The sequence below is a fragment of the Rhinatrema bivittatum genome, chromosome 3 (genome assembly GCF_901001135.1).
Source record: "Rhinatrema bivittatum chromosome 3, aRhiBiv1.1, whole genome shotgun sequence".
NCBI classification, from domain to species: Eukaryota; Metazoa; Chordata; class Amphibia; order Gymnophiona; family Rhinatrematidae; genus Rhinatrema; species Rhinatrema bivittatum.
In genome coordinates, this window is record NC_042617.1 from 297561868 (window position 1) to 297584813 (window position 22946).

A 22946-nucleotide genomic window follows, 5' to 3' on the forward strand; every position below is an offset into this window, starting at 1 on the left:
GTGTTAAGTGGCAGTGTTCGGAGAAAACAAAAAGTGTAGTGTGAGCCTACAGTCCCGTCCCCCAAATTTGGTCAAAGGCTTTACTGGACCAAGCACCCCCTCATCACCCCGCAGGTTGGGGTCCTCCCATCCCCTTGCCTGTTTTTTCTGGTAACTCCGTACTTAATTAAAATGCCCTTCTAAAGATAGGCAGAGAGTATCTGTGAGTGCGTGACTACACAGGAGCAGGAGGATCTACCTACAGACTTGCTGGGTTTCTGTTTGCATTGATTCATCATTCTTACAAAAAAAAAAAAAGAAAAAGATTCTTTAAGGCAGAGAGAGAGAGAGAACGCTTCTGTGCCAGTCACTTACTATAAAATATACTAATTGCATTGTTATGGCTTAGCACAGACATGATGACACCTTGGCAGAAAACCATAGTTCTCTTACAAATGCACAAACTGGTGCCAGAGTGGGGGTTCTGTTAACACATTTTTTGGTAGCCTCAGATGGTCGCATTCACAATGTTTACCTAAAATACTCCTGCTCCTCACTGTCCATCCGTCTACATAATCATAGTATCCATTTACAAAAGGCTATTTATAATATCATTAGTACTTATTCAGTGTCTGTTATCCATTGAAACTGAACACGTGCTTTGAGGAAAAAAGGATCCGGGTGAGATGACACAGTTAGATGAAAAGTGCTGATCCAGGGACTTAAGTTAATCTCCAGATACGGAGCGGAGAGAACGTTTCTCTTTTTCATTGTGCGGCAGAATTAGTCACAGATGCACAGCGCTTTCCTCAGAATTACTAACCCTGTAGCGGGGTCCATGGTGTATTTATTCTAACTATAGTTCCTGTTTGCCATTGCAGCTGCGCTAAACTTTGAGTTGCCCCAGAGATGTACAGGAAGCTCTTCAGCTGAATATTTGCAAAGAAGCTGCAGTAGATAGAAAAGCTGTTCCTGCAATGCATGTCAGTCATCTTATTTTTTTTTTCCAATTTCTAATAGCTCCTGTTCATTCCCTCCCACATAGGGATAAAAGAGAGTGGGGAAGGGGGAAGAGAAACCTAGCCAGTCGGGAAGAAGCTCAGTGGACCTAAAGCCTTGCAGCTCTTCAACATTTCAGTATACAAGCATCACTTGATGCACTTGGGTTTCAGATGAAAATAAAGTGAGTGGAAGTAGAAATACACAAAGGGAATCCTTCTTATTGTGGGAGAGAGGGGAACTTGGTACAAGATGTGTAGAAAACTCCCTCCCAGTGTGGAACAGATGATCAGGGATAAGGAGGTATGGAGTTAGCCCCTCCCAATATGGGACATTGGGAGCACTGAGTGTGAGAGGGAAGGTGAGACAGCCCCCCTCTTGCTGTGCGATGGAGGAAGTTCTGGAGGTGAGAGGGAAACAGATAGTCCCCCACTCAGTATGGGTCAGGTGGGAAAGTTCTGCATGTTGCGGTGGTCTTTTTCCTTTTTTTGCATGATATTGGATATTAATTTCCAGATTTATAAGCCACTGCCTGGTGTTATTGTTCATTGTGAGAAGGGATGCAGTTGTGACTATCTTCTTAAGAACATAAGAGCAAGAGGGAGCCAAGATGGTGGCGGTGTAGCAGTACTGCTTAGATGCTGTCCGTTTTCCAACAATTTTGTTTGCTTCTTCTGGTCGGAGAGTATCCGAAATATGCCCCCGAAAAGAAAAGGTCGGGTTCGCGTGTATCCTGCAGCGCCATCCCTTCCACCCGGACAGTGTACGATAGCGGAGCTGACTGCAAACTATTCAAGATTGGAGGTGACGCGCTCCGCGGAGGTAACCACGGGAGGAGCCGTGGTTGACCCTGGAGAAACCACCTTGAGCCCTCCAGACTCCAGGACGCCTCCAGTGCCGGTCCCCAGAGATTCCTCGAGTCTGGTGAGTGCTCTATCGGTCCCGATTGGGGAGCTGGGTACAGCAGCAGGAACCACCACGGGGAATGGGAGAGAAAATGCAGGCCTGGAGGAGACAGGAGAAGGGATGGCAGGGCTGCCGGCGGCAAGCTCAAATTTGGATTTTGTTTCCACTTTGAATGCCTTAAATGGCGAAGATTTTTTTAAATTTGAGCCCGAAGCAGGAAACGCCTTATTCCCAAAACCTGAGGTTGTATCTATGCACGCTCTCTGGGAGCTGATAACCAAAATGGGGATGGCATTATTCAAAGTTGCGCAACAGCAGGCAAATGTGAACCAAAAAATTGGAGGTTTCACTCATGAATATAATGCAAGATACTTAGAACACCAGCAAAAGATTCTGAGGCTGGAAGATCAAGTAAAGAAGTCCCAAGATATGCAAGCAGCTTTGTTGAAAGACCGTATCGCCATAAACAGGAAATTGGAACAGCTTGAAAATAAATCAAGGAATTTAAACCTTACATTTATAAATTTCCCAAAGGTTATGGGCGAACAACCGAGAGTAACTCTGAGGAAATACATGGTGGAAATTTTGAAGATAGCTCCTGAAAATATTCCCCCTTTGAACAAAGTGTATTTCATGCCTCATGCAAGGCCTAGAGGAGGAGAAGCTGCTCCAGAGCTTGATCTTGCTAACTTAACAACTTTTCTAGAGACTTCTATGCCGGAAATAGTAGAGAGATCTACTCTCTTGGTTTCTTTTGTTTATTCCCAAGATCTCAGTCTAGTAATGAGGAATTATTTTTCAAACATGAGAGCAGAATTCATGGGTAAATCAGTGCAGGTCTTCCCTGATTTGGCACAAGCTACTCAGGAGAGAAGGAGGGGATTCCTGTCAATGCGACAGGAAGCCCGTTCTTTGGGGGCAACTTTTATACTCAGGTACCCTTGTCGATGTATATTAAAACTAGATAATGTTATGTATGTTTTCTTTGTACCTGAACAAATGAAAGAATTATTGGAAAATAGGAAAAGATTACTCCCCAATCCTTCTGTCCAAGATGCTTTAAATGTGGAGTCATAGAAAAGGAAGAATAGTTATTAAACGTTAAGCTTTTTCTTAAGTAATAATTCTTTAAGATTTCTCCTCATATGTTCTGGCTGTAACACCCTCTATTATATTTGGGGTCAAGTTTATTTGATTATGTAATTCTTCTTTAAAAATATAACTGAGAAAGTTGTAAAATGAAGATAGATTGTTTCTCATGTTTCTGTACAAAGTGATAATCCTTTGTAAATTTTGTTTAAACTAATAAAATTAAAAAAAAAAAAAAAAAGAACATAAGAAATTGCCATACTGGGTCAGACCAAGGGTCCAACAAGCCCAACAGTGGCTACAAGTACCTGGCAAGTGCCCAAACACTAAGTAGACCCCATGCTAGTGATGCCAGTAAGAGCAGTACTGCTTCCTCTCAGTAGCTGATCCTCAATCCAATTCTTAGGGATCCTCCAAACAGCTGGGTTTTCAGGCTATCCACAATGAGCATGCATGAGATATATTTGCTTACAACAGTAAGCAGTGCATGTACATCTATCTCATGCTTATTCACTGTGGGGTAGATTTTCAAAGGGTTACGCGCGTAACCCCCGAAAACCTACCCCCTGCGCGCGCCGAGCCCTTCTTGCATTGGCTGCTGGCGCGCGCAAAGCCCTGGGACGTGCGTAAGTCCCGGGGCTTTCCTAGGGGGCGTGTCAGGGGGCGTGTTGCGGCCGGCACGTCATCGGGGTGTGTGTCGGGGGCATGTCACGGCCGGCGCGTGATTGGGGCGTTCCGGGGGCATGGCCGCGGCCTCTGGACCAGCCCCCAGACCGGACCATGGCGCACTGGCGGCCGGCCCGGTGCGTGCAAGTTACGCCTGCCTCGGACAGGCTTAACTTGTGCAACAAAGGTAGGGGGGTTTACATAGGGCTGGGGGGGGGTAGGTAGGGGAAGGGAGGGGAAGGTTGAAAGAAAGTTCCTTCTGAGACTGCTCCGATTTCGGAGCAGCTTCGGAGGGAATGGAGGCAGGCTGCGCGGCTATGCGCGTATCTATTGAAATCCAGCGTACTTTTGTTTGCGCCTGGTGCGCGAACAAAAGTACACGCGTACGTAGTTTTATAAAATCTGCCCCTGAGGATATTCTGAAAATCCACACTGGTCCAGGGGATTCCCAAGGACTGGATTGAGGACGGCTATTGTAAAGAAAAAACAAAAGTCTCAGTCAAGGTAATCGGACCTCTGATTTCTTAATACTCCTGTGATGTTTTGTACCCTGCTCAGGGCATTGGATTTGGTCAGATAAATGCTATAGAAAAGTTTAAGTAAATAAGTAAATAGATAAGAGGTGAGAGACTTTCTTACCTGTTTCCCCCCAGACAGGCATGTACTCATCCTGCTGAATATCCAACATGAGTTCCAGACCATTCCCAGTTCCTCCTCTTACTGAGATCAAAGGGGCTTTCCCATTCTTCCCAGAGTTAAAGGTGTAACATTTCCCATAGCGAGTGAAGACCTACAGGAAAAGATACAGATGGATTAAGTACAAAGTGATACTGACATTTTAATGGAAAAACTTCCCACACAGAGATAATCAACGCGTACACACACAGCCCCCCCTGCAGAGATAAGAAATATAGTACCAGTGGCAAACTCTATGAAGACATGCCCTACAGACACACATCCTACAGAGAGACACATATAACATGGCAAAATGTACTGAACCATACCATACATACACACTTTAGGAGGACACGTCTTATGGAGACATATCTTACAGAGACAACACATGGAGACAGACATTTCATAGCATCCCTAGCCTGAGAGCCACACCTTACTATCTTGAAATATCAGGATGTGTCCAAGCAATAAAGGACAGGCTGAGGCAACTTTGATTTTGCCCTATTGTACTGCACATATTCTTCAGAGGCAAACTCCATGAAAATACAGTCTACCGAATGACGGTATATAAAACTCATCAAATAAATAAATAAATATAAGCAAACCCTGTGGAGTCATCCAACATCAACTTGAGACACACCCTACAGGCAAGGCATATGGAGATGTATCCTAGTGAGATGCTCTCTGCAGACACACCCTAGAGAGTCATACTTTAACATCTGCCAACTTGTTCCAAGTCATGAATGGCAGATTGAGATAGTCCTATTTTGCTGAAACATCATTTTTGTAAGCATCTACATGGACAAAACAGAAGACACTTTGGAAATAATGAATCCACCATGACCCAGCAGTGTAGTAAAAAAGCCTAATTCAGAGGTTCAAACCCGTCCTGGGGGAACTCAAGCCAGTCAGGAGTTCAGGATATCCACAATGAATATGCATAGATAAATTTGTATGCAATGAAGGCAGCGCATGCAAATCTAGCTAATGCATATTCACTGCAGCTATCCTGAAAACCTGACTGGATGAGGGTCCTACAGGACAGGTTTGGAAACCACTAACCCCCAAGCTGGCCAAAAGTTCCTGGAGGTCCAGCGGGGGTCAGGGAGCGATTTCCCGCCGCGAATCGTTTTCGTACGGAAAATGGTGCCGGCCATACGCGTATGGCCGGCGCCATTTTCCATACGGAAAATGGCGCCGGCAGGAGATCGACTGCAGGAGGTCGTTCAGCGAGGGTTCCGGCGCCTCGCTGAACGACCTCCTGCAGTCGATCTCCTGCCGGCGCCCTTTTCCGTACGAAAACGATTCGCGGCGGGAAATCGCTCCCTGACCCCCGCTGGACCTCCAGGAACTTTTGGCCAGCTTGGGGGGGGCCTCCTGACCCGCACAAGACTTGCCAAAAGTCCAGCGGGGGTCCGGAAGGACCTCCTGCCGTCCAATCGTGTTCGTCTATGGCCGCCGCCATTTTTCGGCGCCATTTTGGAAAATGGCGCCGGCTGAAGACAACAAGATTCAGTAGCAGGAGCCCGTTCCGGACCGCTGCCGTTCCGGACCGCCGCTGGACCCGCAGGTTATTTAAGTCATTTGGGGGGGGGGGGGGTTCGGGAGGGTGGGGGATTTAATTTAAAGGGTGGGGGTGGGTTTTAGGGGGTTTTAATGTGCCGGTTTTGCGATTTTACGTTTTTTCGATTTTTTACGATTTTTCACGATTTTTCACGATATTTTACCCCCCCAAACGGCAACAATACGATTCCCTCCCCCTCCCAGCCGAAATCGATCGTTAAGACGATCGAGGACACGATTCACATCTCTACTACATTCCTCCCTTCATTCTGACAACACTAGCCTGGTAGGGGTGGCGATACAACCTTACAAGCCACAGAGATCACTAAGATCTCACAATAAAGGATTACTAGTTGTGCCATTATTACAGAATACTCTTCAGGCAAAAAACTGTATGTTCTCCATAGCAGGCCCTAAACTTTGGAACTCTCTACCCGAGACACTACGACTGACCACTGAAACAAAGAAATTCAAACGTGACCTTAAAACGTGGTTATTTCAAAATGCCTACAACCTAACTTAAACCTTTCAGAAATCTGTACTTGCCCCTTCATGGTCAAACTCACCATGAACCTAACTAAAGTACACAATACCTCATCACTTCCCAACTCAGCCTAAATACAAATCTTTGGGACTTCCTCTCCCCTCCCCTCTCCTCCCCATTTATCCCTCCAGCAGCCTCTGTCAAAAATACTACCTCATCCCCGCTTCCTCACTCCTCCCTCTTGCTAAAATGTATGATTTTTTAACACATCTAGTGAATATAACTGCCTACCTATAATATATATTTTTATTTTTTTATTTATCAATCTTTTACATTATTTTTCAAGTAAACACTTGAGATGCAAAAACTTGTGATTAACACAAATATACAACTTTGATATACTTTCAATGAAACAATTACATCACATGTATCTATTTAGACCACTGTAAGAGCCAGCAAAGATCCCAGTATACACAATCCTAAGAAAAATCATAGGAAATTAGTAGTATAGGGTCTGATTTATTTATTCAAGATCAATTGTTCTCTATTAAGCTCCCTTAGCCAGACATTAGGAACTAACCTAATCTCCCCCCTTATTACTAAGAAAAGTAACTAGTTGGGAAAGAAGAAAAAACTGGTCTGAAACACCCTGATATTTTATCAGGCATTTACAAGGAAATTTAAGAACAAATAATGCTCCCAATTGTAAAACTCTAGGTTTTAATAACAGAAATTGGCATCTGCACTTCTGCATTTGCCTGGAAAGATCAGGAAGCATCTGTATTTTACAATTCAGGAATGGTTCCTTCCGATGTAGAAAATATTTTTTAAAAATCCATTCCTTGTCTGAATCAAGTAGAAACGTAACAATCAATGTAGATGGTACAGCCACAACATCATCCGAATGTTCCAAGATATCTGAAATATTCATATTAGGTGTATCTTTATATCTTTCTCTTCTTGAATTAGACTCTTCTTTATTTGTGGTATATAATACAATTTAGCTGTTATGGGAAGTGTCTCTTCTAGAATTTTCAATATCTCAATTAGATACCTTTTCCAGATATCTTTAGGTGACGCATATGGGAGTTTTGTGAAATTTATACAGCGAATATTATTATTATTTTTATTATTTAATAATTTTTATATACCGACTTTTCATGCAAGCATATCAAATCGATTTACAGTAGTTAGCAATTAATCATTTAAAATTATTTGCATTTCCAAAGAAGAAAGAAGTAAATACATTATTTCATAATATAATTAACATAGCAAACTAAATAGTATGCTAAATAATCAAAATTTAAAAACTTAGAGGCAGATTTTCAAAGGGCTATGCGCGTAACCCCCGAAAAGCTGCCCCTTCCATCCCCTGTGCGCGCCGAGCCTATGTTGCATAGGCTCAGCGGCGCTCGCAAGCCCCGGGAAGCGCGTAAGTCCCGGGGCTTTCCTGGGGGGGCGTGCCGGGGGCGTGTCGGGTGTGGGTTGGGGCAGGTTGCGGCTGGCGCGTCATCGGGGGGCATTCCGGGGGGGCGGCCGCAGCCTCCGGACCAGCTCCCGGACCGAAACATGGCGTGCCGGCAGCTGGCCCGCGCACGCAAGTTAACTTTTGAAATAAAGGTAGGGGGTGGGAATTAGTTAGGGCCGGGGGGGCGGGTTAGTTAGGGGAAGGAAAGGGAAGGTGGGGAGCGCCGGAAAGAAAGTTCACTCCGAGGCCGCTCCGATTTTGCCGGGTGCTCGCGAACTTTTAAAAAATCTGCCCCTTAGAGATATTCTTTGCACGTGATAAATTTTCCAAATTTTCCAACTTAAAATTGAAAGAGGTGTTTTCTTTAATCATCTGTTGCTGAGTAGGACTTTCAGTTTTAGTACTATATAAGTCCCGAATCTTTTTACTATCTCCCAAATCATTTTCAACCAATTCCAGTCTTCTATCCATATCTTGAACTGCTTTAGAAATATTATTAATCTGAAGTGAAACATTAGTATTCAAAATATAAATGGCTTCCCATATCGTTTCAAGGTTAATCTGCTGAGGTCTCACCAACTCCATTATTTGAAATAGAGAATATTTAGGTTCCTTCCCATATCCCTGGGACTGGGCAGCTTGAGCTGCAATTTCGCCCGGAAATGTATGGGCCTCTCTCTCCAGCACCGCGGGCTTCAAGAAGGACTCACCTCGGGCGCCGACTTCTGACCCCTCTGAGTCCCTCTGCCGTTACTGGGGTCGAGCCTCCGCTGGATTCTCAGGCGGCGATCTCTCTACAGGAGATAGGGTTGTCATCAGCTCAGGGGAGGTTGCGGGTTCTTCTTCCCCCCGTTCTCCTCCCAGCGAGGCCGCCTCCATATTTCCAAGGACCTGAAATACATGTTCATCCATCGGCCCAGCCAAGGTTTGTGGAGAGGATGTCTCCGGAGCTAGACGCTCCCTCGCCCTATGCTTGCGGACAGAATGAGGCATTAATCCAAAAGGAAAATTCCGACAAAGGAAAAGATGGACGCCCAGGCTACATGCTATGTCGCCATCTTGGATCACCCAGGGTACCTATGATATTTATGTCATGATGTAAACCGTTGTGATCTTCTCTTGGAACGATGGTATATAAAATGGCCAAGTAAATAAAAAAATAAAAAAATAAAGTTCATGGTTCTCTGAAAACCCCCCCTTAATCAGAATATTGGCGTTTGGTCTGCAGTTACTGTGTAGTAAGGCAAGATGCAGACTTTAAGTGACGCTTGATATTCACCTTTTTATGATTACTTGTTGAAGATTGCAATCGAGGGGATGTCTCCTGAGGGTTTTGTGACATGAATGGGTTGTGTGGTACTGTCTGAGTTTGGTTTGATCATTATGGTCCGGTGGACCTCAAACAGAGTGTACGCAGGGTGTTGTTCACGTTGGTTCTGATAATTAAAGGGAATCATCCTGTATTGCAAAGCTGCATCAATCTTTGGTTTATATTGTACCTTCTCTTTCCCCTAACAACAGTTTTGGTTGTACCTGCGTTGCTCATTAATAAAAATGATTTTGACAAAAAAAAAAGAATATTTTAAGTTTGATGGAGCGTAATAAAAGAAGACTGATCAGAAATATTCCACCATCAGTTACTGACTTTCTCTCTCTGGGGGGAGTCTCACCTTTATTTCTTTCATACTCATCACCATCTTCTTTCCCACCCCCAGAAATTCCTGATTCTAGTGAATTTCTCTCTACTACAATTGTATTTGTAAAGAGAGTTTGAACCTTGGCACATGTGAGGGTTCCTCTCTCTAAAATGCTTCGCACTGCCTCAACTGAAGCTCTCAGAATTTGAACATGTAACCCTTTGGGCTCTAAAACCAATGATTCTACTGTTGGCTGAGCGTGCGGGATGCTCCCAACTACTTTAGGCTGAGCGTGCGGGATGCTCCCAACTACTTTAGGTATGTCATTCATATCTCTTCCCTCTCAAGCTGCCTATATGGCATACCCTCCTGCTGCTCGGGACAGAAACTGCTCTCTTGTTAGCATCCATCCCACCATTGGTCCAGGGCAGCATGCAAAATCCTACTTTTGACATTATATGTGAGGATTCGGCCCTCACTGAAACACTCCCCTATGTCTATCTCCCAATTTGGGATATCAGAATCTTAATCTGCAACCTTGAGACCCTACTGCTGAGCTAAAGAAGCAGCTCCTCCAGCTGTACTAGTACAAGATCCCTTTGGACATTAGCCTGTTCCTCATAACCCTGCTCATAGCACTCCACTATTTGCTACATGCACTACACTTGGAGCTACCTTTCCACGTTATATTAAACCTAACCTTAATAATTTCTCTTGTATAAAATCCAGCTGCAATACTGAAGCCGATGGTAAGGATTTACTGCCAGAGCATTAAATGGATAATTTATTCAAGAGGGGGAGAACACATAACAAATCCCCTTCAGAAATCTGCTTATGCATCTTTGGTGTGTGACTTCTTTTAACAGAGAGAACTGTAAGTAAATTATTTTTTGTTGGCTTTCCATTTCTGTAGAAAGCCTAAAGGATCTCTGCTAAAGAGGACTGTTCTATTTTTCACAGGGGACAGGAGTAATATTATTGTGGGTTATACCGCCCCCATGTGGGAGTCTGAAATGGTGGAGTCTCGGGGAGGCCGATATTTAGCGCTACTTAGCTGGATAAAAAGGGACTTATCTGGCTAAGTGGCAGCCGCTGAATATCCGGCTATATTCAGCGGCCACCACTTAGCTGGGCAATGGGCAGATCAAGGCAGGGCAATTTATCCACTTATCTTAACAGGATAAGTGCCTATATTCAGTCTTTATTGGTTAAGTTAATCAAATAAGTTAGAGCTGCTCAATAGCAGGTCTACAGTTATCCGAATGTAACTTATCTGGCTAACTAGAACTTATCTGTTTATATTCAGTGGCATGAATCTGATTATCCCTTCTAACAGGTCGATACAGAAAAACGTGCGGGAGAGCCGGCGAGCGCGCGCTCTCCCGGCGCGCGCACAGGCCACTCTCCTGGGCGCGCGACTTAATATCGCTATGATATTAAGTCGGAGGGGGTACAGAAAAGCAGTTTTTTCTGCTTTTCTGTACACTTCCCCGGCGCTGGCAGAAATTATCGCCAGCCTAATATATTCCTAACATAAAAACTTAACTCACTCACATAGTTTATTATATTAAATTGTTACCATACTATGATGGCACAAGATTAAGTTGTAAGCTATACCACTCATTTTTTCATTATTGTGCCTTACTGTAAACCGTTGTGATGGTTATCTAACTTAACGACGGTATAGAAGAGTTTTTAAATAAATAAAAATAAATAAAACAACCACATCTGCTTCATCAGGATATTGCTGTGATCCACTAAGAACTGTGGATTGCTGGAATACAAATGTAATAAATAACTAACTAAATAAATATTGAAGAGAGGAGTATGGAGGTCCACTCCACGTACCAACAAGGGAAGAAAGGAGAGGGACTGAACAATTGGACTAAAGCTATGAGAAACTGGACTTGGAATTTGTATGTCTAAAATGAAATAGCATCCCATTCACCAAATTGTGGGTGGGAACTTTAACACTACCCCATTAATTGGAATGGATTAGAGAGAAGAAACCTATTTGACATCAGTAACAGAATACATTAACTGGAAGTTGAAAGTCAGTAATTTTATTAGATGATCTGAAGCTGTAAAATTGATTTTAAATACCAAGACCTTGAAACTTAATATTTTCATCAAATTTCGATCATTAAACAGTAAAAGTCAAATTAGAAATCATCAGTTGCTTCCAGAGTAATTATTATTACTGTTTACAAGAGGCTTTCATGTTGAACAATGCTCAGGGCCTGGAAAATAATCCTTCCCCCCAACAGGAAATCTTGGACTTTCAGAGTATATTACCATCAGGAGAGGATTTTACCATCTTAAACCCTATCTGAGGTGTGATCTTTAGGGTCTTGTGATTGGATACTAGACTAGAGGTTACATTTCTATAGAAATAGCCTTTTGAATCCTATTTGCTTAAGCTGGGAGGAAGAGAAAAGAAGAAGAGAGAGGGGGAAGAAGAAAAAAAAAAAGGTCTAAAACAAACTATGGGTATTAGAGGGATGGAGACAGTCCCCCTCTCCTCTCCCCAGTATGGGACAGAGAGAGCGTGGAGAGTGAGGGAGATAAGTCCCCTCCTAGTGTGGGAGAGAGGAAGCTCTGGGGGTGAGAGGGAGGGGGAGAAAGCCCCCTCCCAACATAAGTCCGGGAGAGCTATGGGAGTTACAGGGATACAGGCAGCCTGTTTCCAGTGCTGCCAAGGGAAGTTCAAGGGAGCTGGGATGTGGAGAGACTCCCCCTTTTTCAGTTTTGGACAGAAGCTCCGGTACTTAGAAACATGAAGATAACGCTGCATGGTCACTAAGTGCTCTTCCTGCAGCTGATCCCAGATTGTCCAGTTTTTAGGAAGGACAGGTCTAAGGACAGTTAGGCTCATGGTGACCTACAGTTCACCTGCTTTCAGTTTCTAATTGTTTGCCCTCTGCACCGAGAGGGTTTCTGCAAGTATAAACAGGAATACCACGGGTATGAAGTGGAATCCAATGCCTCCTCTCCAACCCACCCATGCAGCTTGTCTCATGGTAACCAATGTTGTAGCTAACCCCAGTGGAAGTGAAACAGGGATGCTAAACGACCTAGGTCAAGGAGGGAGGTTTTAGGTCAGTCCTGGTACCTGCAGTGCTGATTTCAAATGGTAGAAGCAGGGACTACAAATACCAAAATGCATTGGGATATAAATTAAATAAACCAGGAGTGGCCCAAAAGTCTCCCACCTTGAACCAGATCGCCTGGCAGTTCTACTGAAATGTCTAATGCCCACAAAGAAACAGAAAGGAGGAGCTGGCATCCAGTTAACAATTGGTTTCATACTTTCAGGGCAGGCTTCAAGTCTTGGTTTTACTCCCAATGTATACGGGTCCTTATAGTCCTGCAATTAGAGGAAGGGAAACTACAATTCCCAGCATGCACTGGGATGAAAGCCAGGCTGCCTCAGCCTGTCCCATATGACATGGAGCATGTTGACAACCCTATAATGCAGGCCACATTACTCTGATATGTAAAAAGCATGAACAGAAGATAGGACTCAGGAAAGGAGATGTTTAGTAGGTCATAAAAGGAACACAACCTTTATTTCCCCAAAAACGTGTGAAAATGTAAGAAGAAAAATAAAGACAAAGAAGGAAACCTAGGAATATGATCAAAAGAGACAGTTATAGAGAGCCAAGATGTAGGAATATTGCTGTTGTGAAGACTCTGACCAGTACTTATGCTACACAGCTCGTGAACTGAGAATACTTGTGTGCCAGGGCTCCAGTCTCATATATTTTAAAATGCGGTTGCTAAGACACGGCTTCCAGCCTGAATAGGAGTGTATTCTGCTCTCCGGAGCACCGCACTCAATCTTGGCATTGGCTATTTATTGGCCAACAATTTTATCCATTGCAAGGCGACAGGTTAATGAAGAACCGGAGAGAGAACATGAAAACGGAGATTTATGTCAGCAGTTCTGCCATTCCTTTATCTGAAGCTCCAAGAGACCTGTGCAGAAAATTCTGCTTTCATGATGGTACACAAGATGGATTTAGGGTTGCCACCTCACATCTTGTCAGCCAAACAGGCTGGTCCAGTCCAGTTTTGTCCCCCAATGCACATATGGAGCTATGGTTCTGATTTCCCCGTTTATTTCCCTGTATAACCCAGAACTAGAACTCCATGTGTGCAAGAGGGGCAAAAGCAGGCCTGGCTTAGTCTGTTTAGTTGACATGGGCTAAGGTGGCATCCTTAAACTAAGTCCCTTCCAGTCCTATCTTCCTATGATCCTATCTGCTTAATTAACCACCTGTGAACATGTGAGAAGACACCACTGCAGGGAGACAAAAAAATAAACAACAAAGTCTTCATCTATCTGATTAACTTTCAGCAGAAACTGGAATGGCTTAAACTGCTATGCAAAAGAAGGCTTCTATAGGCACATAAATTAAGATATTAGCAGATAGGAATGGCTTGCACCCTGTCTGTCCCTTAGCACAGGGATGGGCAATTCTAGTCTTCAAGGGCCAGCAACCAGTGAGGTTTTCAGGATATCCCTAATGGAATATGCATGAGATAGATTTGCAGGCACACTGCCTCAGTTGTATGCAAATATTTCATTAGGGATATCCTAAAAACCCCACTGGTTGGTGACCCTGAATTGCCCACCCCTGCCTTAGCACCTGCTACTGCAGAACCTATTCCAGACTAACCTCCCTCTTTTGTCCTTTCGCTAAGTGCAGGGCTTTTCAAACCTGTCCTGGTGAGCCCGCTGGCAGTCGGGTTTTCAGGATATCCATAATAAATATGCATGGGAGAACTCTGCATAATAGAGAGACCTAGTAAATGCAAAGTTCTCTCATGCATGTTCCTTGCAAGTAGTATGAAAACTAGACTGGATGGGGGAGGTGGGTCCCTTTGTGTCTTTTTTTTTTTTTTCAAATTGTCTTTATTGTGGCATACTGCAAACATAGAAAACAGGCAACCAAATTACATATCCAAAATTAGGCAGCACCCCTTTTTTTGTATTTAAAGCTCCCTCCCCCCAAACCCTTCCCCCCCCCCCAAGACCACAAAGCTGCATCTTGCAAACATTGTTAATACAATAATGGAGTGAACTCATATCCCCAGCAATAATAAGGAAACAAGGCTATCAAAATCCTTGATAAAGAGCATGTCTCAGCTCGTGACCAGAGGAGCTATCTTTTAAACAGAGTCCAGCAAAGAATCATAAAAGACGGACCAGATCTCTTTGAAGAAATGCTTTTTCTTGGGAGAAAACCAGCGGTAAAGGGAGCCATATTCCAATTTAAATAACTCAGTCATTAAGGCTTTCTACATTTCTCCAGTTGGGGGAGTTGGCTCTATCCAGCTGGATAGAATGCATTTCTTTGCTATTAAACATGCTTTGGAGAGAAACCATACATTATCTAGATTCAAACTTCCTTCCCCCATATCATTATTCAAGATACAAAACGAGCAAGACCAGAGAACATCCTTACCAAAGAGAACCAAGAATCGACTGCGCATGTTTTCCCAAAAAGTTTGGATAGTCTCACAATCCCATAAACAGTGAATAACTGAAGCCTGTATAGATCCACATTTAAGACATCGATTTAATGTAACTATGCGCATTTTGTAGGCACTTGCAGGAGAAAAAATAATTCTATAAAAATTTTTTTGTTTTAATCCTCTGAGTCCCACATTATTCGTTATCTTTGGTATGGATAGATAACAATTTTTGAGCATGGATGTGTTGATATCTTCCTCATAATCTTGTTGCCATTTCACGAGCAAATTTGTATACACCAGATATGTTAGCAGAAGTGTAGAACTTATATAGACATGATAAGGAGCCCAGTTTGGCCCCAAAACATTTAAATAATCCAGAATAAAGTGAGTTGTCAATTACACCTCCCACTCTTTTCATTACAGCTTGGCATGATGCCCTCAAATAACCATATAATAGAAAATGGTGAGGTTGAAAGCCCAACTTTTCTTGACACTGTGCAAAAGAATATAACATCCCAGTAGTAGGGTGAAGCAAATCTTTAAGTAGCCAATTAGACAAAACAGTGAAAGTATTCTGTTTGGGAAGAATCAGCAAAGAATTCTTTGAGGGGCCTCTCAATGGAAAATGCGGGGAAATCTGTGTGGGTAACTTGAGCAATTTATGTGTCACCACCCAAATGCACCTAAGGACAGTCATTGTTGGAACCTGTGGGAGGGAGCGCTCCCGATTCACGGGAGATGTGTGCCCTTGGACCACGGCACAACTGCAGAGAGGAGCAACGTGGAAGTGCCGCGGCAGGCAAGATGTGTTCCAGCTTAGGAGGAGCAGACTGACCACCGCCCTAACCTCTGCCAAACCTGCACTCACCGGTAGAGACCCAGCAACGCTATGCTGGTCTCTGGGGTAGCCCTCTGGCCACTCGATAGCCCTTTTGGACCTGCCACTGGGTAGCGGCAGATGCGGCAGGATGGACAGAGGTCGAGGACAGGTGATGGTAGTGGAGCTTGGAACAAGACAAAACTTCGACCTTGGACTAGGCTGAAGACTTGAACAAGACGAGGAAACTCAGAGGCTCAGATGAGTCGAAGACATGTGGAGATTGGGACTCAGACAAGACGAGGACACTTGGAGATTCAGACGAGGCGAGAATGCTTGGTACTTGGAGACTCAGACGAGACGAAGATACTTGGCACTTGGAAGCTCAGACGAGAAAGGACCCTTGGAGACTTGGGAGCTCAGACGAAACGAGGACGCTTGGAAACTTGGGAGCTCAGATGAGAGGAGGACACGAGGGAACTCGGGCTGGACGAGGACAAAAGAAGACTTGGAACTCGGACTAAACGAGGACATGAGGAAACTTGGAACTCAGATGAGACGAGGACAAAAAGGTAGCTTGGAGCTCCGACGAGATGAAGGCGAGAGGTAGCTTGGAACTCAGATGTAGATGAAGATCAGAGGTGGATTCTAGAGAGTCAGGCAAGGATCCGAGTACTCCGATGAGGACTTGAAACTTGGGAAAACTCAGACGAGGATAAGGACTCAGGATACTTGGAGGCTTAGACAAGCGCTGCCACTCAAGGCACCCTATACAGCTGATGAGGGCTGGACACGGACCACCCTGTCCCATGGTGTGCCCTACACAACCTGAAGAGGCTGGTCGCGGACCACGCGGAGAGCGGAGCGAGCACAAGACTGAGGCTCAGGACAAAGGAGGAATCCGGGCAGTGCTTGAAGACAGATCCTGCCGGAAGAGGGCTCCAGCCTTCAGGAAATGGACGGATTTACTCTCAGGAAAGGTCAGCTGGAGATGAGGTCCGGGGCAAGTGGGCAGAACCCGGAACTTAAGGACTGAAGGTACTTCATGATCAGGATTGGACAAAGGACATCAAAAGCAAGACTTGGAACATCAGGGTTGGAATGTAGGACATTGGATAAGAATGGACACCGGTACCTCGGGACATCAGGACATCTATGGCATCTGGACATCAGGGGACTTCTAAAGAGGAGGACCATGGGGATAACTGGAACATGACGGACGAAGACATCAGAAGGCTGAGACATCTGGACATCCGAAGTCGAGGGGATGTCAGGACATCCGGAGATAGGGAGATGTCCGGACATAGAGACACATGGACATCGGGACATCTGGAGACGTGGACATCAGGACATCTGGAGACGAAAGGACAGGATCCGTTGAGAGACCAAGACATGGAACAAAGATCAGACGAAGGTTCAAGAACCATGGACGAAGATGAAAAGGACCAACGAAGAAAGAATGCTTTGAAGAAGCGATGAGGGATCACAGAGGATCCTGGAGTGAAGAGCTGGAACAGAAGATCCAGGAGCAGTCCGACTCCATGACTGACTCCTTGCGAAGGCCACGAGGAACTGAAGAACCATTCAGTTCAGCTTTCGTTATCGGCCCGCCGCAGGAAATTTTGGTTTCCCGCGGTTCGGGCCTTTTTCTTTTCAGCTGCCCCAAATTTCGGGTTAGTGTGCACTAACGGGGTTAGTGCGCACTAACATTTAAACATTTAAACTCCCGTTAGTGTGCGCTAAGCTGAAAAGCGAATTTCTACAAAATTTCAGAAACATTTTGTTCGTTTTTCGGGTTTCCCAAAACAGGATGAATTTCATTGAAATTGCCTAATTCGTCCAAAATGAATGCACATCCCTATCAGGCAGCCTAAATCCCCTTGTGGCTATGAAAAGACAACACTGAAAATATAGAAAGAATGCCTTGAAGAAGCGATGAGGGATCACGGAGGACTCCTGGAGTGAAGAGCTGGAACAGAAGATCCAGGAGCAGTCTGACTCCATGACTGACTCCTTGCGAAGGCCACAAGGAACTGAAGACTGAGCCCTTTTATAGGGCTGAAGAGGAACACCCAGGATGACATCATGAGGAGGAGCCAGGAGGACTGCCCCTTTAAATCTGAAGGAGAGGCACAGCCCTGCACCTAAGGAGGCAGGACCAGGGACAGCAGCCATGCTGTAAAGATGAAGCCGAAGCAAGGAAGCAGGCCTGAGGTGTCGGAGGCAGCTTCTGCCGCTGAAGAGAAGCTGAAGATGATGGCGGCTTCCCAGCCACATGAAGAGGAGCTCCGGAGCGGCCTCCAGGCCACAGAAGAGGATGAAGATGACGGTGGCCTCCAGGCTGCATGGAGAAGGGCTTCGGGGCGGCCTCCAGGCCGCAAAGAGGAGCAGCTACAGCGGCGGCTTCTGAGCTGTGAAGAGGAGGACTTTGGCGGCGGCTTCTGAGCCGCGAAGAAGGCCTGGTCGGTGGTGTTCTTCTATGGGAAACTGTGCTGTCGGCGGCAGCCTCCGAGCCCCGCTACAAGGTAAGAGGCTACTTGTGGCCTAGCTGCAAGCAGCATCGTAACAGTGATAAGACCGTATCACATCTGTTGACCCTGTAAATTGTGTGGAGCTGCATGGAGAACAAAATTAGGGTCCAGAGGGGCACAAATAGCAGCCACTAGGTTACCATCTGTATTTTCTGAAGTGTTATAGAACCAATTCCCCAGAAAGTGTAGATTAGCTGCCCAGGAGTATAATTTAAAATCAGGCAGTAGAGATGTGCTTCGGCTGAACCTTTCAGTTCAGCTTTCGTTATCGGCCTGCCGCAGGAAATTTTTGTTTCCTGCGGTTCGGGCCTTTTTTTTTTTCAGCCGCCCCGAATTTCGGGTTAGTGTGCACTAACGGGGTTAGTGCGCACTAACATTTAAACATTTAAACTCCCGTTAGTGCGCGCTAAGCTGAAAAACACATTTCTACAAAATTTCAGAAAAATTTTGTTCATTTTTCGGGTTTCTATTCTTTGAAGGTGATGATTCTGAGAAACTGAAGCAAGTTACTGTGAAACTGGAAGATGTATTAGAGCAAACTGACAAGGTTAATAGCATCAAATCTCCAGAACCAGATGGTATTCACCCCAGAGTTCTAAAAGATCTCAAATATGAAATTTTAGATCTGCTACTGGTAATTTGTCACTAAACTCTGGCAGCATGCCTGAAGACTGGAAGGCAGCAAATGTAATGCCAATTTCTAAAAAGGGCCCAAGGGTTGATCCAGGAAACTATAGATCAGAGAGCTTCATGTAAGTGCAGAGCAAAATGGTGAAAGCGATTCTTAACAAAATCACTGGACAGACATTAAAAAATGGGGTAGATTCATCCTGTATTTATCAAATCTATTAGAATTTTTTGAAGATGTAAATAAACATATTGATGGAGGAGTGTCAGTGAATACAATATACTTAGATTTCCAGAAGAAATTTGACAAATCCTTCATGAGAGACTCCTCAGGGAAATTAGAAAAACATGAGATGGGGCAATGGCTTGTTATGGACTGAAAACTGGTTAAAATCGGGAAACAAAGTAGGATTAAATGGTCAGTTTCCCAAATGCAGAGAGGTAAATAGGGAGTGCCCCAGGGATCTGTACTTGGACCAGTGTTGTTTAATATAATTCATTAATGACCTGGAAAAGGGAGCAAAGAGTTAGGTGGTCAAATTTACAGATGATTCAAAATTATTCAAGGTGATCAAAACACAAGCTGACTGTGAGGAATTACAAGAGGAACTTGCCAGACTGGGAAAATCAGCATTTAAATGGTTGATGAAATTTAATATGGACAAGTGCAAAATGATGCACATAAAGAAAAAAATCCAAACTATAGGCTCACAATGCTGGAATCGATGCTAGGAGTTACCACTCAGCAAACAGATCTTGGAGTCTTTGTGAACAATATGTTGAAATCTTCAGCTCAGTGTGCAACAGTGGCCAAAAAATTGAATAGAACGCTCGGAATTATTCAGAAGGAAATAGAGAACAAAACAAGGAATATTACAATGTCACTATATTGATCAATGGTGCAGCTGCAACTCGAGTATTGTGTGCAGTTCAGATTGTCACATTTCTAAAAAGATATAGCAGAACTAGAAATGGTTCAGAGAAAGGGGATACAAATTATTAAGGGGATGAAACAGCTCCTTTATGAAGGAAGTCTTGACATCTTAGGGCTCTTCACCTGGGAGGAGATGACTTGAGAGTATGGTAGAAAGGGACTATCTGCCCTGAGGAGGCCATCAACCAGCGACTCTATAAGCCCCTCCCCTTGCTGATATGCAGCCACGCCTACCTGACATCCCTCCAAGCCCCTGTAAAAAAAAGGGCACAGAGCCACCATGAGGTAACTCACCTAAGGCCCTAAGAGTGACCCTGAGGGTGACTTGAATATTGATATTGGACATCTGGTTTAAAGCATAGCAAATATTTTTGTTATGAAATTTTGTTGGGGTTAATTTGAAATGTGTTGGTCACAACACTGTTCAACGGAGAATGTGATTCTTTGTATGATGGGTAGCAGGCCCCGTAGGGGGAAGAAAGTTGCCGTTATGCTATCAGGTAGATCAAATGTGTCAGCGAAGAAGGTCCCTGAAGTTAAGGGTAAAATTTTGGGGAATATTGTTTAATGTGTGGTTGGTTAATCAAAAAATTGTATTGTTACATGATTTAATTAAGGAGCCTAATACATGATTTGGTTTTATTTACAGAAACTGGTTGAAGAGGGAGGGTGGGGTGTTGGTGTCTCAAATGTGTCCTGAGGTGTTATAAATTGGAATTTGTTTCACGGGAAGAGATAAGGTTGCAGTAATGCTTCTGAGGGAATGGGTGGTGCAAAGAATGGATTTAAAATTTCCATCTAAATGTGAAATATTGTATTTGAAAGTTTGAAGCCTTTTAGATTTAATGTACTACTTATATATATTGCCCTCTGGGTATGTGCCAATCAGTGTGTAATGATATTATTGCGTTAATGACTTCTGTAACTTTAAATGATCAGTACATGTCCGCCATGTTCTGTGATCGGTAGTGCCACGTTGCTGAAGAGCTTGAGAAGATTTTTTTATTTAGTGTGCTTTCACCCGATGAAGGATTTCATCCGAAACCTGGCCATGTTGGGAACAACGAGCAGCTAAACAATGAACAATCTGATCGTGGGTTTTTTCTGTTAATTACGGGGACAACGCACGGGGTGCACATAGGTTCCAATTTGTTGTATGATGAGTGGGGACTTAATTTTTTGGGATTTTACAAAGTCTCCTGGAGTGATTATGTGGTATTACAGTTTGGCCATGTGCCTTTCTTTTGAATTAAGTAATGGTCGGTCAGTTAGGACAGAGAGTCAGTTGTGTAAGGGTAAAATTGAAAAGGAGGAGTTTGATGAAAGGGTTATAAATATGACGGGAAAGCTGGGTAGAGGGTTCTTTATCAGATATGCTAAAACAATGGGATGAAGGGTTTAAAGATGATTTTGGATGAGTTGGCACTTTGGAAACCTGTGAAATGTAGGTTTGAGTGCTAAGAAGAAATGATAGACCAAGGAACCATGTATATTAAAGAGGGAGACAAGGCATTTGGAAAGTATTTGAAGGAAATGACCTACTCCTGATAACAGATGTAATTGACGTAGAATGGCAAATAAGTATTATAGATAAGTTAAGCAGGTGAAAAAGAGAGTGATAGCGGAATATGCAAGGAATTCTAGGATTTTGTTTGATGTGGTAAAAGAGTTTTATTAGAGAGAGATGTATACAATAAGACTGATTGTAATTTGTTGCCAAATAGCGAGGTGTTTAAAATGTATTTTGTGAAGAAATTGGAGAGTTTAAGGGGGTAGTTTCAAGATTAGTGAAAATCTGGTGGATTTGAGGAGCATGAAAGATGCTCAGGAAAAGACTTGGGACTACCCTGACTGTTAAAAAATGGAAGGATGAAAGGGTATATAGACTAATGCTCGTAAGCTAATTATCTTTTGTAAAAGAGTAGAATTAACAGTGAAATTGTTACATAGAACCTATCATACTCCTACTTACAATGCCAGATTATTTGAATTTCCAGACAATGAAATCAAATGCTGGAGGGGTTGTGGGGAATGAGGTATATATATACACATGTGGTGGTATTGCCAAGGTGTGTTATGGATTTGGGGTAAGGTTGCTCAAGAAATCTCTCACGTTTTGAACATCCATTTGCAACTTAAATTGGAGCTGTTAGGAATATGTCATGGTTCACAAATTCCAGTAAGTACAGGCCTTTGGTGGGACAAATGATTCTTGCAGAGAGATTTGCAATCACAACATCCTAGAAATTCAACCCTACTTGCATGCTCAAGTGAGAGACATTGCGGATATTGAGAGAATGTATTATGATCTAATAAATAAAAGTTTTAAATATCACCAAATTTGGGGGTGGTACCTTGAGCACTATGGTTTGACTGTTTCAAGTGGAAATGAATTGGGGTTTTTTTGGTAACAAAGTGAGCCTAGTGCAGCTGGTATGGACTCCATGCGAGACCTGTTATGCTTGGTTTGTTTCATGTTTGCCAAATATGAACATTCCTGCTTGCTTTCTGTAATGCAAAGTTGAAATGTAACTGTTGTTTCTGTATGCCTGAAAATTGTTAAATAGTTATAATATAACAAAAAATGCTCAGGTAGATATTCTGGGGAGTGATAGTGCAAGAGTTAGTTCAGTTTGAAGTTTTGTGTATGCTGGAGTTTAAACAGTTGCTTGCTCAAGTGCAGTCTACTTTTTATAGATTAGATCCATGTTCAGCTGCCGTGGTTACATCTTTGCCATGTAAAGGACTACAGTATTTATTAGGGATTGTTAATGCTGCATTGATGGAGGGTGTAGTTCCCAAGGATTTGTGCAGGGTGATTATTTCCCCATTTACTCCTGGGGGAATTCTGTTAAAAAAAAAAAATGGAAAATTCCGCACCAAATAAATTAAAAATTCCGTGCACATATTTTCTAAATATTGCAAAATTCTGCACATTTGTCAAAATAACACAATATTTTTTGCAAATTATCATTCTGCATTTCAGTGCAATCCGGTATTTACATTTTTCTCACTTAGCAAGGGTCTGTAGCGTCCTAGGCAGACAAATGTAACACCACTCGCTGCCCAACCCACCCTGAATTGAAAGTG

General features: G+C 43.6%; 1 protein-coding gene across 2 annotated transcripts in view; it reads right to left on the reverse strand.

Annotated features, from left to right (window-relative positions):
- The window catches only part of LOC115087614 (acid-sensing ion channel 1), a 520530-nt gene that overhangs the window by 52662 nt on the left and 444922 nt on the right, over positions 1–22946 (reverse strand). For both annotated transcript variants that reach the window (XM_029595019.1, XM_029595018.1), the window contains one exon: positions 4279–4429. In XM_029595019.1, the coding sequence (XP_029450879.1) occupies positions 4279–4429 (151 nt within the window). The remainder of the gene's footprint in view (positions 1–4278; positions 4430–22946) is intronic.